Source organism: Tarenaya hassleriana, unplaced genomic scaffold (genome assembly GCF_000463585.1).
Source record: "Tarenaya hassleriana unplaced genomic scaffold, ASM46358v1 Cleome6, whole genome shotgun sequence".
Lineage (NCBI taxonomy): Eukaryota > Viridiplantae > Streptophyta > Magnoliopsida > Brassicales > Cleomaceae > Tarenaya > Tarenaya hassleriana.
The window spans coordinates 607,639-621,784 of NW_010968505.1; the positions used below are offsets into that span (position 1 = coordinate 607,639).

A 14,146-nucleotide genomic window follows, 5' to 3' on the forward strand; every position below is an offset into this window, starting at 1 on the left:
TGGAGCAGTGGAAGGATGGGTGACCTACTGGGAAGTGAGTTTTGGGATCGTGGTTTGGTCGGGTCGGGTTGGTGTCGATATCGGTGTCGGATCGGGTCGGGTTGGTGTCGATGTCGGTGTCGGATCGGGTCGGGTCGGTGTCGGTGTCGGGGTCGGGGTCGGGGTCGGGTCGGGTCGGGTCGGGAATATGTTTCGAATTTTTCGTTGGAAAATTCCAACGGAATGCGGTTGAAAATTCTTTACTGCTGGATTACAAGTCTGCTTTCCCGAAGTGGAAACCTAAGGTACTCGAGTTTCTTCACAAAGAATGGCCACTTCACTTCGGCTGCTATATCTTTAGATGTTTTCCATAAACACAACATGTGTTTCCCCTCTTCCCCTTTCACCACAGGGCTTGGATACCATTGCCCCCAATCTTGATCCATCCGGAATAGATCTCCTCTCTATAAGTCCATATATATATATATATATATGAGCATTCGATTCCCCGTGATGCTAACTGAAACCAGAACTCTCTGGTTTCGTCTCCTTGTGCATATAGATATTGGTACCATACAGTCAAGATAATAACTCATTCTTCTGTTAATGTCAGAAAATGTTGTGTATGGATCCAACCAGAAGAATCACTGCAAAAAGTGCGTTGGAGCATGACTACTTCAAGGATCTGGGTTTCGTCCCTTGAACCCTTCTCCGTTTGATATTCCCCACCCTCTCTTAAATCTTCGAGGGAAGCAAAATTATATGAGTGTGTGTATATTTGTGGTTGATGTTTGTTTTTCTCCTCAGTTCCTCTTTTTTTTTTTTTTTACATGTCCGAAAATTTTGTCGGAATTTATTTGCAAGAACTAGTAATGCATGTAAGCTCCCCGAATGCTTCCCATTTCCCCCCTTCTCCTGTTTACATTATTCTTTTAAGTTGATAAACTAAATAAACCCATCGATTATTTAATGTACTGACAAAACTTTTTACTTTTAAATTTATTATAAAATTTTACTATATATTTTATCTAATAATATTTTTTATTTTAAATTTATTATAAAAATCTATCCACTGTTAATTTTAGCAAGGGTGGACACAGAGGATATCCGTATCTGATCTATACAAATATATAATCTAACTATTTGTATCAAATACGTATTTTTCGGATATCCGCAATTTCAGATATACGTAAAAAATTGCGGAACTTTGGTAATATCCGTATTTCATTTAAAACATGACAAAAATAAAAAAACTCAAATACAAATAAAAGAGAGGATCTAGATATTAAAATTTTCGAATACATTGAGAAAAAAAGAATGAAACCATAGATATTGTAATCATAAACCCTCATTCTACAGATATATACAACACCTAGATACATTCCTATATGGAGATTTGTATATGAACTAGAACAAAGTCAGAAAAAATACCAATCCAAGAGAATCTTACTCTGAAAAAAACGAAGGTCACAAAACAAATAATCATGCAAAAATCACTCGCTGGAAAATAGACCTATACAGAAGAGTTATCCTTTCTCTTTACAATGCACGAAGCAGAATAGCTACTCCGCTTTGATTTCATTGCCCCAAACCTTCCTGTGACATTGAATTCCAAGAGGATAGGTTAAAGCGAAGGTAGAATCTATCATTCTAGTCTATTAGGTAAGGTCGCTTCGATTGAAAAGCCAGATCAAAAATTGACGAAAGAACAAGATGAAAATGACAACCAGACCCAACAGTTGATGGCCCAGTGGATGAGAGGTGACAAAGTCATCCTCGAGGTCATGGGTTCGATTCCACTGGTGGGGAGGGATATAATTTCTGGATCAAAATGGTCCATATACAAAGGCTGGTCCCGGGTCTAGGGTGGATGTAGTCGGGCCGAAGACCCGGGGAACCATCCTGGTTATCAAAAAAAAAATGACAACCAGAAGAGCGAAAAAAAAGGAGGCTATTTAATTTGTGGCTTTGACTAAGTCTCTCCGAAAAAAACCTTGTATATTTTTTATTTTTTTCAAAATGACCCCATAAATATAAATTCATTACCAAAATATCCTATATTTAATAATATTACTAAAAACATGGATCAGATCAGATATATCGGATAATTTGATTTTGATATCCGTATCCGATAAATATTTTTAAATCAATATCCGTATCCGATCTATAGATCTAGATATCCAAATTTTTTATTCGAATACGAATCAAATAACGGATCGGTTCGATTTCTCGAGTATTATGTCCACCTCTAAATTTTAGACAAAACATCATCAATTATCTTATTCAAAAAATATTATATTTTAAACTTGTTACATATAAATTATATAATTTTAAATATCATACTAAAAAACTGAATAATTTATGTAAATTTATTATATCATGATATTTTGAATTTGTGTAAATATTTAGATTTTTATTGTGACATTTAAATTATATAATTGATATACGTCATCATTTATATAATAAATTTATATATAAATTTTATATTTAAAATTAAATAGATTATGTTAATTGAATTCATAATTGTATATGAAATTTTTTTATAAGATTTGTGATTTATTAATATTTGAGATGTTTCAAACTATCAATTTGAATCTTTTATTAAACACTTTAAATAAATAAAGTATTGTATGGTGAATGATTTGCATATAAATTAATTATATAAATACATATATTTTTAAAGATAATATAAGAAATAAGGTTTTTTTTAAAGTTGACGGATTTTTCTAATAAGTTTAAGGTATAAGTTTTTTGAATAAGTTACATATGTTTAAAATTAATATAACAAGTTTTAACCAAGATTTTTTTTGAACAAATTAGATAATCGATGGTCATTTGTGATCTTTTCATATTTTTAATTCTATTTGTTTCTTTTTTTTGAACTTTTTTTCTCGTTAATTATAACACGGGTTTCTTTAGTAAGTGTTTGGATTCTTGTACGACTCAGTCAATGCTTAAGACATTCGCCCATCCACCGGATGAAAAAATAAAAAAATAGATGCTGGCTAGTTATGATTTTTTTTTTTTTGTAACAATAGAAACCTATCTTACAAGCCTTTCGGGCCGAACAACCGTTTAATTCCGCGGATCGAACAGTATATCGGACAATAAATCCACCGATTCCTACGCAGTAGTCAGCAAACCAGATGGAACAGATAAACCAATCGAAATTGATCGATTTAAGAAAAAACTCAGATTTCAGAAGAAATCAAACTTACAACATCGTCAAGAAAAATCGAACCCACAACCCCGTTTAAAAAGCACTTATCATTTTCCAATTGAGTTGGAGACTTTCTCGTTGAAGAATAGAAACAATGACCAGATAACAATGAATTTACCAAGTAACAATGACCATATTCTTATTTGAAGATTTATAATTTTACTATGATTTTATTCCTATATGCCAATAGGTTATTAGGTCTGCATGCATAACATTAATAAAATTATTTTCACTATTCTGCCCAAAAAAAGTCATCCGTTTCTTGGCTAGATAACTCAAGAAATGTTCTTCTTACGACTAAATTGAGAGAGAAATGGTGATTAATAGGCCTGAAATAATTATTCAACGGCGGCAACTTGGTGATATACGTTTTCTATTTGGTGTCTTAATCGATTTGAAATCGGATATAATATTAATTAATTTTTTTCTAAAAGGAAACAGCAAACAGACATTATTGCTCTTTATGACGGCGGCGGCCACGCGTTTACTACAATTTGGCACCAATCATGCACATTACAAAACGTTGCTTCTGCTATTATATCAGCAACAACAACCCCCATGTGTATATGACCTTAATTCTTTATTTTCCGTTAGTTGTATTTTTACATTTTTATTTTATTTCTTTAATTCTTTATTCATATGTTAAAAACTACAAAATATCCAAAAGGATGTGAGAGAGAGAGAATTTATGTGAAACCGGAAATAAATAAGGGCTTTCAAAATCAAGGAGTAAATTTGAAATCAACTGAATCATAATTTCCATAGAAATAAATTAATTTGTTTTTTAAAATTAGTTGACTAGCCATGAGAAGGTGGCTTTGGAATTGGGCCAAAGCCCCAGAGAGAGAGAGAGAGAGAGAGAGAGAGAGAGAGAGAGAGAGAGCGCTACACAATTGGCTGTCGGAAGTCAAAAGTTCAAATTTGTTTTTTATTTTTTGCATTCTCATTTCGTCCAAACTCCTTGGTTTTTGAAATCCATTGCTTATACTCGTAGAAAGTGCGTTTTCAGAGGGAATCTCGATGTTAGGGTCGCAGCCGCTGACTCATCGTCCCGGAGCTCCGGTCACCGCATCCGCTGCCCCTGGCGACACCGATGGCGGCGAGCTGATCAGAACCTACAAGGCGTGGAAAGGGAACAACGTGAGCTATCTTTCCCTTTCCCTCTCTCTCTCTCTCTCTCTCTCTCTCTCTCTCTCTCTCTCTCTCTCTCTCTCTCTCCCGGCATCTGGATTTTGGATGATCACTGCGGAGTTTTTAGAAACTGGTGTTTATGATTCAGATTAGGGTTTTTGGGTAAAATCTGAGCCCAAGATGCTCAGGTTTTTGGTGGAATTAACTGGGTTTTGAGGAGTTGTGGAATAGTCAAAGTCGTATTAAGCTCCTTTCTTTAGATCAAAAAGTTGAGGTCTATGCCCTAATTCTAAGATATTTACTGCTGAATTGGGTTCTGTGTAGCATCTACTTTTCTTCCTTTGGAATTCTAACGGCAAGGATTGGATTTTGTGGAGTCCTTTGAAGAATTTGGTTTAGTACGAAACCCTTTGGATCCTCTAGGACCATCCATGTTCCTGTTTCCATGTCTTGCCTCAATTGTTGACCGAGTTTGATTCAGTCTCTCCCATTGTTTTCTTTTGTGCAATTGGAAACCGATTACTCAGTGTGATGCTTTGTGATCATACAGTGGAGAGTTCGAAATGACATGACAGGCCCATAAAGAACATGTTTTTATGAAACCATTAGAATGATGTTGCTTAGAACAAGGTTGATTTAAACATGGCCATGGCTAATGGTATATTAGCATAAGACAGTGGCTTTAGTAAACACTATGCAGATTACGATTTAGGTTAGCTTGGTTTGTTCCCCATTCCATAATATTTGGTTCCTCGTGTACTTTGGTATGGAGATGTTAGGTGAAGAATTTACTATCATTGTTTCTTCTCCGAGTGGAAATTTTCGGTAGGCACGTTTTATGTCATAAATGATTTTGGCTTTTTGTTAACTTTTTACAAAGTTTGGGCTCTGAAGATGTCAAGTAAAGTTAAGGGATTTTTTCGAGATGTTGTTATGCCATAACTGTAGGGACCCTCAATAAGGATTTGACGAGTTCTGATATTTCCGGTTTGCTACTGATTTACTGATCCTGCATGATTCCTTTTCTCCAGGTGTTCTTCCTCGGTGGAAGGCTCATATTTGGACCCGATGCCCAGTCTATTTTGCTTACCATCTTCTTGATTACTGCCCCAGTTACTGTCTTCTGTGTATTTGTCGCTAGAAAGCTTATGGATGACTTCCCCCACAATAGAGGAGTATCAATATTAGCAATCGCCATTGGACTGAACTTGCTTGTAAGTTCCTTTTTCTCGCAAATGATTCTCCTTCATTCAGATCATTCAAATATCTGGACATTTGTTTCTGCTGTTCCTTTATGAGGTCCTCCATATCTTTTGATTTATTATATCTTCGCTTCATCTTACAATTCTTGGTTTCTTGATATCTCTACTGAATTGTTGGCAGGATCTAATATTTCTTCTCCTAACATCGGGGAGAGACCCGGGAATAATACCTCGTAATCTATATCCTCCCGAGCCAGAGAATTATGAAGGCGATGGGGAGCCACGTATCAGCCGAACTCCTCCACTTCGGTTGCCAAGAACAAAGGATATGGTGGTAAATGGAATCACTGTGAAGATCAAGTATTGTGACACTTGCATGCTTTATAGACCACCTCGTGCTTCTCATTGTTCCATATGCAACAACTGCGTGCAGAAGTTTGATCATCACTGCCCCTGGCTTGGCCAGTGCATTGGATTGGTAATGTATATTCTTTCACCGCAAAATCTTGATAGTTCTATTTATTGAGTCGATATGCCATTGGGTGGACAAAACTTCCCAAATATCCAAACCAAAACACTATCTGACTCCGTAAAAAATCAAAACTTTAAATATCCTGTGCCTGTTCCTCCTCAGATCTTATGAGACCTCAGAAGACAAGATTTTGATATGGATATTCGGGATTCCAAAATATGGATAGTAAAACCGGTCTTTCCAAATAGCGGACCAAGTGATATCCATTGCTACCTATTGTTTGGCTGAACCATAATAGCAATCTCCTAATTGTATGTTTGTATTCTTGTCCAGTTGATATATTTAAATGGTAAATTCTGATAATGTACGCAGAGAAACTACAGGTTTTACTTCATGTTTGTGTTGTGTTCAACTCTTCTCTGCATTTACGTGCACGTGTTTTGCTGGATCTACGTCAAAAGGATCATGGACGGAGAGAAGACAACTATCTGGAAAGCCCTAATCAAGACTCCTGCCTCCATCGCTCTTATTATCTACACATTTATCTCGGTCTGGTTTGTCGGTGGCCTTACCGGCTTCCATTTATACCTCATCAGTACTAACCAAGTAAGCGAACACTCTCCGTAAACCTTCTGCTGATCCTTTACACCGGGTTCTTCTGAGATCACTGCTCATTGAATTCATGTGTGATCATTCATTGATTTGCCGTGTTTGATGTTCTTGTGATTCATTTCACATTCAAACCATTGAATAGTTTTCAAGCTGGTTGTGACATGGGGTTTTTATGTTGTTTTTTGGTAGTCAACATATGAGAACTTCAGGTATCGGTATGACAGACATGAGAACCCATTCAACAAAGGGATACTCTTGAATTTCTTGGAAGTGTTCTGCTCAAGTGTTTCTCCATCCCGAAACAACTTCAGGGAAAAGACACAGAAGGAGCCTGTGATCCCTCCAAGGATTGTGAATGGGGGCGGGTTATCAAGCCCGAGCTTGGAGAAAGTGGTCCACGACATAGAGATGGGGAGGAAGCCCGTGTGGCACGAGACAGTTGAAGAAGAACTCGGGGTTTTTGACGATAAGGACGGGGAAACAGCTCTTGTGTCACGGGATTTCAGCAGAATACTTCCACCGGAGGAAACAGAAGGACGAGGGATAATGCATTCAAGGGAATCGAGTAGGGGAAGGAGAGGTGGGAGCTGGGAAGTCCCAAACCGCTTTAGTGAAGACATCAGAAGAAGTGGAGAATCAGAGTCCAAGAGAGCTGGTGACGATGAAGATGATTCAGGCAAGGATGAGAAGGAAATGGACGACGTATCCCGGGTCGAGATATTTGGTGAAGGATCTGAGAGGTCGAGACCCGGAGAAAGGGTGACGAAAAGCGGCAGGAATCGTGAAAGATCGACGGGGAGTGGACGGTTATAGACTCTCTCGGGTAAAAACTCTGGGAAAATGTAAATGTAGCAAAGGAAGAAGAAGAAGAAGAGAATGCGTGTTTCCTGGTGCAATAGGCGACATTTGGTTTGGTTGTGCTTTCTCACGTTTTATGTAAAGTAAACGGTTGGGTGGATATTTGAATATTTGAATCAATGTTACAACCATTACGAAACACAGAAAGAGAATCCATGAAGACCATACAGTCTTTCAAGGAAAATCTCCGTGGATTTTGCATCATTCTAATTGAACCCTCCTTTTTTTGTCGTTATATGTCTTAAACGGACGTTTCATCGCAAAGTCGTCATATACGAAGTGTATTTATCGCTTCGCGGGCAGTGGCAAATATTACGTAAATTTTGTTTGGCTGTCTATACCGGTCTGGTTAACCAAACCGGTATATCTTTTGGGATTGTTGATCCTAAATGTCATAACCGGAAGGAAATAGCTAGGGGTGTAAAATGGGCGGGTCGGGCCGGGTTCGGGCCGGACTTAGTTCGGGCTTCGAATTTTTCGGGCCGGGCCGACCCGCCCATTTATTTTTCGGGCTTATGATCGGTGGTCCAGAACCAAAACCCTGCCCTATAAGACTTCGGACGGATTCGGACCGGGTTTCTGGTTTTTTTCTATTTAATAAAAAAATAAATATTAACATATAATAATAATAATAATAACAATAATAATAATTTAACAATTTAAAAAAAAACAATAGCAAATTTTTGTCCATATCAATTATAATTAAAAAAATTAAAATTTAAAAAATAATCATATAAAATTTAAAATATATAAATTATATAATATTTTTAATATATATAATATATGAAAAATATATTCGGTACAATAAAAAGTAATATAATATAAGTTTAATATATATTAATCAAATTGCTTTAAAATATATATATATAAAACATAAAAAAAATTTATATGTTATGTGGTATTAAATCTCAAATGAAAGTAAAAATCTAATAATATAATTTTTTTTCGGGCTAAATGGACGGGCCGGGCGGGTTTTGGGCCAGACTCGATTCGGCTCTAACTTTTTTCGGGCCGGACCGGCCCGCCCATTTATTTACTGGGCCTATATTATTAGGCCCAAACTCTTAATTTTTCGGACGGATTTCGGGCCGGACTTTGAGTTTCGGGTTCTATTGACACCCCTAGAACTAGCTCTTTGTAATTTTTACTCTGAAGATTGGTATTTCTAACTTCCGAAGGTTTTGGATTATGTTCTGTAATAAAAACTAAGGCGGCCAGTTGTAAGAATCTTAATAAAAATCGTCAAAAGATGTTGGGTTCAGATTTTACCAGCGGTGAGATTTAAAAAAAAAAAACAAATTAATGACTTTCCTTTACCTAAATATATATTTCCGAAACTGGTCCAAAAATGATATAACGCCTTGGAGAAATTATAATCATGTCTTATTGTGTTATGTGGCTTTTTTATACGATATATAATAACGGTGAAATCGTGTTTATTAACCTTTTAAAATTTTATTTAAATTCTCAGAGATGCGATTAAGGTATAGGTCTGTCCACATCCTGTTAAATTCACGAACTATCTGATAGTGTATATTATGTATTAGTTAATTATTATTGTTATTAATTATTATTACGGTCCGACGGTCCATGTATGTATGCAGGAGTCAATGATGAAAAAACAACAAAGGAGGCCGAGGGAAGGCTGGTTTTACGATCCGACCCTCTCTCTCCTTTTGACGGAGCCGAAGATATTCAATTGTTTCATCTCTCTCTCTCTCTCTCTCTCTCTCTCCGCCTCAGAAATTTCAGATTCCGATTTGGCGAAGAGTGTCCAGATCTCGGATTCGTTTTGGAGCGAGCGAGAGTGAGGGAATTGTCGGACAAGAAGAAGCGGAAGACGGAGACCTGAACGATGATAACGATCCCGTACCTCACCGCCGTTTCCACGTATTTCAGCTACGGCTTTCTCTTCGCCTTCGGTCAGCTCCGAGATTTCTTCCGCCGCCTCCTCGATTGGTGGCTCACCAACAATCTCCAGGTCCGTGTATCTTTCTGTGGTATTTGTGCGCATGGATTTTGCGCTCGCAGCTCTTCGATGTTTGAGCGCAGCCACGTGTTCTTTTGTTTTTCCCTGATTTCGGCGTGTTTTTCTCTGATTTTTCTATGTAGGGATACGCGCCGATCTGTTTGGGGCATGAGGATTTCTACATCAGGCGATTGTATCATCGAATTCAGGTATCTCGTCATCACTCCATCTCGTTTGTGTTGGATTCCTCTCGTGTGAGCTGTGAAATTGTGAATCGATCTCATGTTCTGCTTAAAATTGATTTTGATTCTCATCTATGTCGGTCTGGGGTGGGGTGTTCGGGCTGAAACGTAGTTCTTGAACATTTGTTAATCACGCAGAGCGAAAGATGTATGGAATTGGGATGACCAATGTATCGTTTGTGTTTTCTAATGTTTGGTGGTAACTTGATGGAGCCTCTGGTTTAGTTCTAGTACAGGCTGTTGTATTTTGTGTATGATGCCTAACGTTTTGTTTGCCTTCCGTTAAGGACTGTTTTGGACGTCCCATATCTAGTGCTCCTGATGCATGGTTTGATGTGGTTGAGCGGTACTCAAACGACAACAACAAGACTTTAAAGTGAGTATGTCTTTCTGTTCTTTTCCTTTTTTCATAGGTAGTTTGAATGGTTTCGATAGTATTATGTACAAAATATAAAAACTTTTGGAAGCGTTGTATTCCGTGTATCATCTATGGGTGTTCCCAAGTAATTCTTTGGATGCTACTCCTTGGCCTTGCAGACGAACAACAAATAGCAGCAGGTGTCTCAACTTGGGGTCCTATAATTATCTTGGGTTTGGTTCTTTCGATGAATATTGCACGCCTCGTGTTATTGAGACTTTGAAGAAGTTTTCGGCCAGTACGTGCAGCCCTCGTGTTGATGCAGGTAAGGTGTCTTTGCATATCGAGTCTAGAACCATTTTGACTAGTTTTTGCCTGACATCCGTGCTCTGCACCATCAGGAACTACATCTATACATGCGGAACTCGAAGAATGTGTTGCTAGGTTTGTCGGGAAGCCTGCTGCTGTTGTCTTTGGCATGGGCTATGCAACAAACTCAGCTATCATTCCTATCTTGATTGGCAAGGTATGTGTATATCTAGAACTTGGTTATGAACGCCCATGTTCTCTGAGTATCATCTTTAATTTGCTTATTTATTCTACTTTTTTGGCCTCTGCTGCCTGGTGTGCAGGGAGGGTTGATAATAAGTGATTCTTTGAACCATAGTTCAATTATAAATGGTGCGCGAGGGTCAGGCGCCACAATTCGCGTTTTCCAACATAACAGTAAGTTTTTTTTTGCGGTGTTTCAGCTCCAGGTTATCGTCCAAAATGAACGTAAATCTATTTGGATGAATGATATGTATATTCTCATGCTCTCTGCTTTTAGCGCCTTCTCATTTGGAGAAAGTATTGAGAGAACAAATTGCTGAAGGACAACCCAGGACTCACAGACCATGGAAAAAAATCATTGTCGTGGTTGAGGGTATCTACAGCATGGAAGGAGAGATTTGCGAATTGCCCGAAATTGTCGCAATATGCAAGAAGTATAAGGTGAGGCAACTCTTAAGATTTACCAGTTGTGATAATTGATTCACAACTGAAAGCATTCCGAACGGATACATGCAAACGCCCTATATAAAAATCCTGGTGCAATTCTACAGTGTGGGGAAATTGAGGAACTCTACATTGTTGTTACTTGCTTAACTAGATCATCATTTGCAACTTCAAAACTTTTACGAAACTTATGCAGGGTCTCTTGATATTGATTACAAATAACTCATCTTTAATTCTCGTTCCAGGCATATGTTTACTTGGATGAAGCTCACAGCATTGGAGCTGTTGGGAAAACAGGAAGAGGTGTTTGTGAACTTCTTGGAGTTGACACAGCTGATGTTGACATAATGATGGGAACTTTCACGAAATCTTTTGGGTCTTGTGGTGGCTATATTGCTGGATCTAAGGTTAGTTTTTTAATGTGAATTTGTTATATCAACCCCATGATACCGTTTGATGTATTTTCTGTAAATGCTTTGATATTCGTTTGGTAGCCTTAGCTTCTATGGATTGCTTCTTCCTTTGACACTCTGCACATTTAGTTCCGCAGACCATTTGATGCTTATTTATAGGCAAGTTGTGGACATAATCTCAAAATTCTGACGGTAGAATATAGATTGAATATATTTAATGTGAAAATATTTGTAGGAACTGGTACAATTTCTCAAGAAACACTGTCCAGCTCATCTTTATGCAACATCAATATCACCTCCTGCTGCCCAGCAAATCATATCTTCCATTAAAGTGATCCTTGGAGAGGACGGTTCAAACAGAGGTATTCCCCTCTCTTTTCTTACTAACTTTCCGATCTCTAAAGCTTCATTAGCAGTCTAATGAAGAATCCCGCCTTTCTTTTTTTTTTGGGTCAAAAACTTAATATCAGGGGCACAAAAGCTTGCAAGAATAAGAGAGAACAGCAACTTCTTCCGAGCCGAGCTGCACAAGATGGGATTTGAGGTTCTTGGGGACAACGATTCACCCGTCATGCCAATAATGCTCTACAACCCTGCCAAAATCCCTGCCTTCTCTAGGGAATGCCTGAGACAAAATGTAAGGCTCTCCTCCAATATCATGTGAGGCTTTTTTTTCCCCCGAATCAGATCATCAAAACAAGAACAAAAAGAAAAAGAAAGAGAGAAAGAAGAATAGTTCCAGATCCATTTGGAAGGGACATTAAACATATCTTTTGAAAACAGGTGGCAGTGGTGGTGGTAGGTTTCCCGGCTACACCGTTACTGCTGGCGAGGGCCCGCATTTGCATTTCGGCATCACATTCAAGAGAAGATCTTATCAGAGCCCTGCAGGTAAACCTTTTTGCGTTTGAACTGATGACGACGATCCATTTTGCTCTTTCCCAACGACAACAAACTCAACTCATATATTTTTAATTTTCTGGGTTATAAAAACAGGTAATAAGTAAAGTAGGCGACGTCACAGGAATCAAATATTTCCCGGCGGAGCCCAGCAAGCCAGAGAAAGACACTACCAAGCTGGATTGAAAACGGTTCAAAAGGTATTTTTAAACAGATAGTCTCTCATGTTTCTTCTGTTCAATCCTAGAAATTGCCCCCTTTTGTTGCATTCGGCCGACATGATGGTGATGGATGATTCTATATCTCTACCAAATTGGTAATATACATGCAATATCTTATCGTGGGTGGGTCGTCCGTGTTTGTATCGTGCTCTTCCTTATTTATGCGATGCTACTACCTCTTACTGTGATGGAAGATACTCTTTTTGTTTATTTGTACAGTTTCTGCCTGAATAATCTTTGTTTGTTTGTTTGTCCATCAAACACGTTAAACCTTTTTATTTTGGGTTTTCTCCCGAGTTGTTAACTAGGAATCTCCAAGCTCTTGAGGATAAATCATCCTTGCAATGATTGAACCCCGACATTATTATTATTCTCTTGTTTACACCGTAAGACCCATTGAAAAGAGCTTAACAATATTTCCAGACCGAGCTTCTTCTGCTACACACACATAATCTGTTGTTTCCTATGGATTGGATTGTTCTAATAATGAAACCCTCGAGAGACACAGGTACAGGAAGCAATCACACGAAGGCCTGCGCTCTCTGATGCTGATGCTGATGCTGATGCTGATGCTGACGCTGATACTTACATTCAAACCACAACAACTACTACAAAAAAGAGAGAGAGAGAAGAAGAAGAAGCGTTTTAAGGTTCAGTCATTGCAGGCAGCTTACATTTTGCCATTCCAAAAAAGAAAGAAAACCCCCAAATTAATTTCGATCAAAATTCCCAACCCTCTTGTTGTCTGCCTAACCACTAAATGCTCCTATACTATCAGGAGAACTCCCTCCCGAGCTTCTGAATGGCACAGTACATCTTCCTCCTGGATCCCACCGCATTGATCCCCATGTCCTTGAGATCCTCCAATGTCAGCAGCGGCAACACCTCTTCGTCCACCTCATGTATCTCAAACACTGGCCAATATCTCCCCATCCCCAACTCCTCCAGCCATATCCTCACCCCTTCCCTCCCTCCCCCTCCCCCCATCTCCGACGGATCTGACGCCTCCGTTTCCCTGTTCTCCCTACTCCTATTGTACCTTCTCCTCTCGTCAAAATCCTCTCTTTTCTCCACCGAATCCACTGGTGACTCTTCCTTCATCGGACTCTCCCAGTCTTCCCGCACGAAATCCCCATACCCATCTTCCACTTGTTCTTCTCCGCTGTGTTTCTCACCCCCCTGGCCGAAGTTGCTCCGTCCGTCCTCCGTTCTCGGTACGCAATTGGACCGAACCCGCTTCGTGGATGCTGTAGTCGTCGCTCCGGAGGATGGCCCCACCCTTTTCTTCACTCGCCAGCTCCCGACGCCCATGGAATCCACGTTCCCTTCCCTGTCCTCATATAGGGTTCCGCTGTTCTCGTAGCCGGAGCTCAAATTCGTTAGGGTTCGAGTCCTCGACGACTTCCCAGTCGGATTAAGGTCCTTTCTATCACCCGAGGGCTTCCATTTCGATCTCCGCACTTGCGAATCGTACGACACGTGGTGGTACTGCTCGTCGCCGATGTCCCCTAACCGAACGCTCGGTCTTCTCAGTCGCTTCGATCCGACGGTGACGGCAGCCCCGATGGGGGGA

The 14,146-nt window shown here is 39.1% G+C and overlaps 3 protein-coding genes and 1 pseudogene across 3 annotated transcripts in view; 3 read left to right on the forward strand and 1 right to left on the reverse strand.

The window, feature by feature from the left end:
• LOC104799665 overlaps positions 1 to 682 on the forward strand; it is a 3,703-nt pseudogene extending 3,021 nt beyond the window's left edge.
• A 3,378-nt stretch (positions 683 to 4,060) lies between these two features.
• Positions 4,061 to 7,678, forward strand: LOC104798918 (probable protein S-acyltransferase 5). The gene is made up of 5 exons (XM_010521173.1): positions 4,061 to 4,339; positions 5,362 to 5,544; positions 5,714 to 6,010; positions 6,377 to 6,610; positions 6,806 to 7,678. The coding sequence occupies exons 1-5, from the start codon at positions 4,220 to 4,222 to the stop codon at positions 7,427 to 7,429; spliced, it is 1,458 nt and encodes a 485-aa protein (XP_010519475.1). The 5' UTR covers positions 4,061 to 4,219; the 3' UTR covers positions 7,430 to 7,678.
• A 1,420-nt stretch (positions 7,679 to 9,098) lies between these two features.
• Positions 9,099 to 12,816, forward strand: LOC104798919 (long chain base biosynthesis protein 2a). Its single transcript, XM_010521174.2, has 12 exons — positions 9,099 to 9,455; positions 9,587 to 9,652; positions 9,973 to 10,061; positions 10,223 to 10,368; positions 10,445 to 10,569; positions 10,676 to 10,769; positions 10,873 to 11,036; positions 11,285 to 11,446; positions 11,688 to 11,814; positions 11,923 to 12,089; positions 12,236 to 12,343; positions 12,449 to 12,816. Exons 1-12 carry the CDS (start codon positions 9,330 to 9,332, stop codon positions 12,536 to 12,538), a joined length of 1,464 nt encoding a protein of 487 aa, XP_010519476.1. The 5' UTR covers positions 9,099 to 9,329; the 3' UTR covers positions 12,539 to 12,816.
• A 324-nt stretch (positions 12,817 to 13,140) lies between these two features.
• Positions 13,141 to 14,146, reverse strand: part of LOC104798920 (ankyrin repeat and SAM domain-containing protein 6-like) — a 1,686-nt gene continuing 680 nt past the window's right edge. Inside the window, exon 2 of the mRNA XM_010521175.2 lies at positions 13,141 to 14,141. Coding sequence (XP_010519477.1) covers positions 13,348 to 14,141 — 794 coding nt within the window. The 3' untranslated portion in view covers positions 13,141 to 13,347. The remainder of the gene's footprint in view (positions 14,142 to 14,146) is intronic.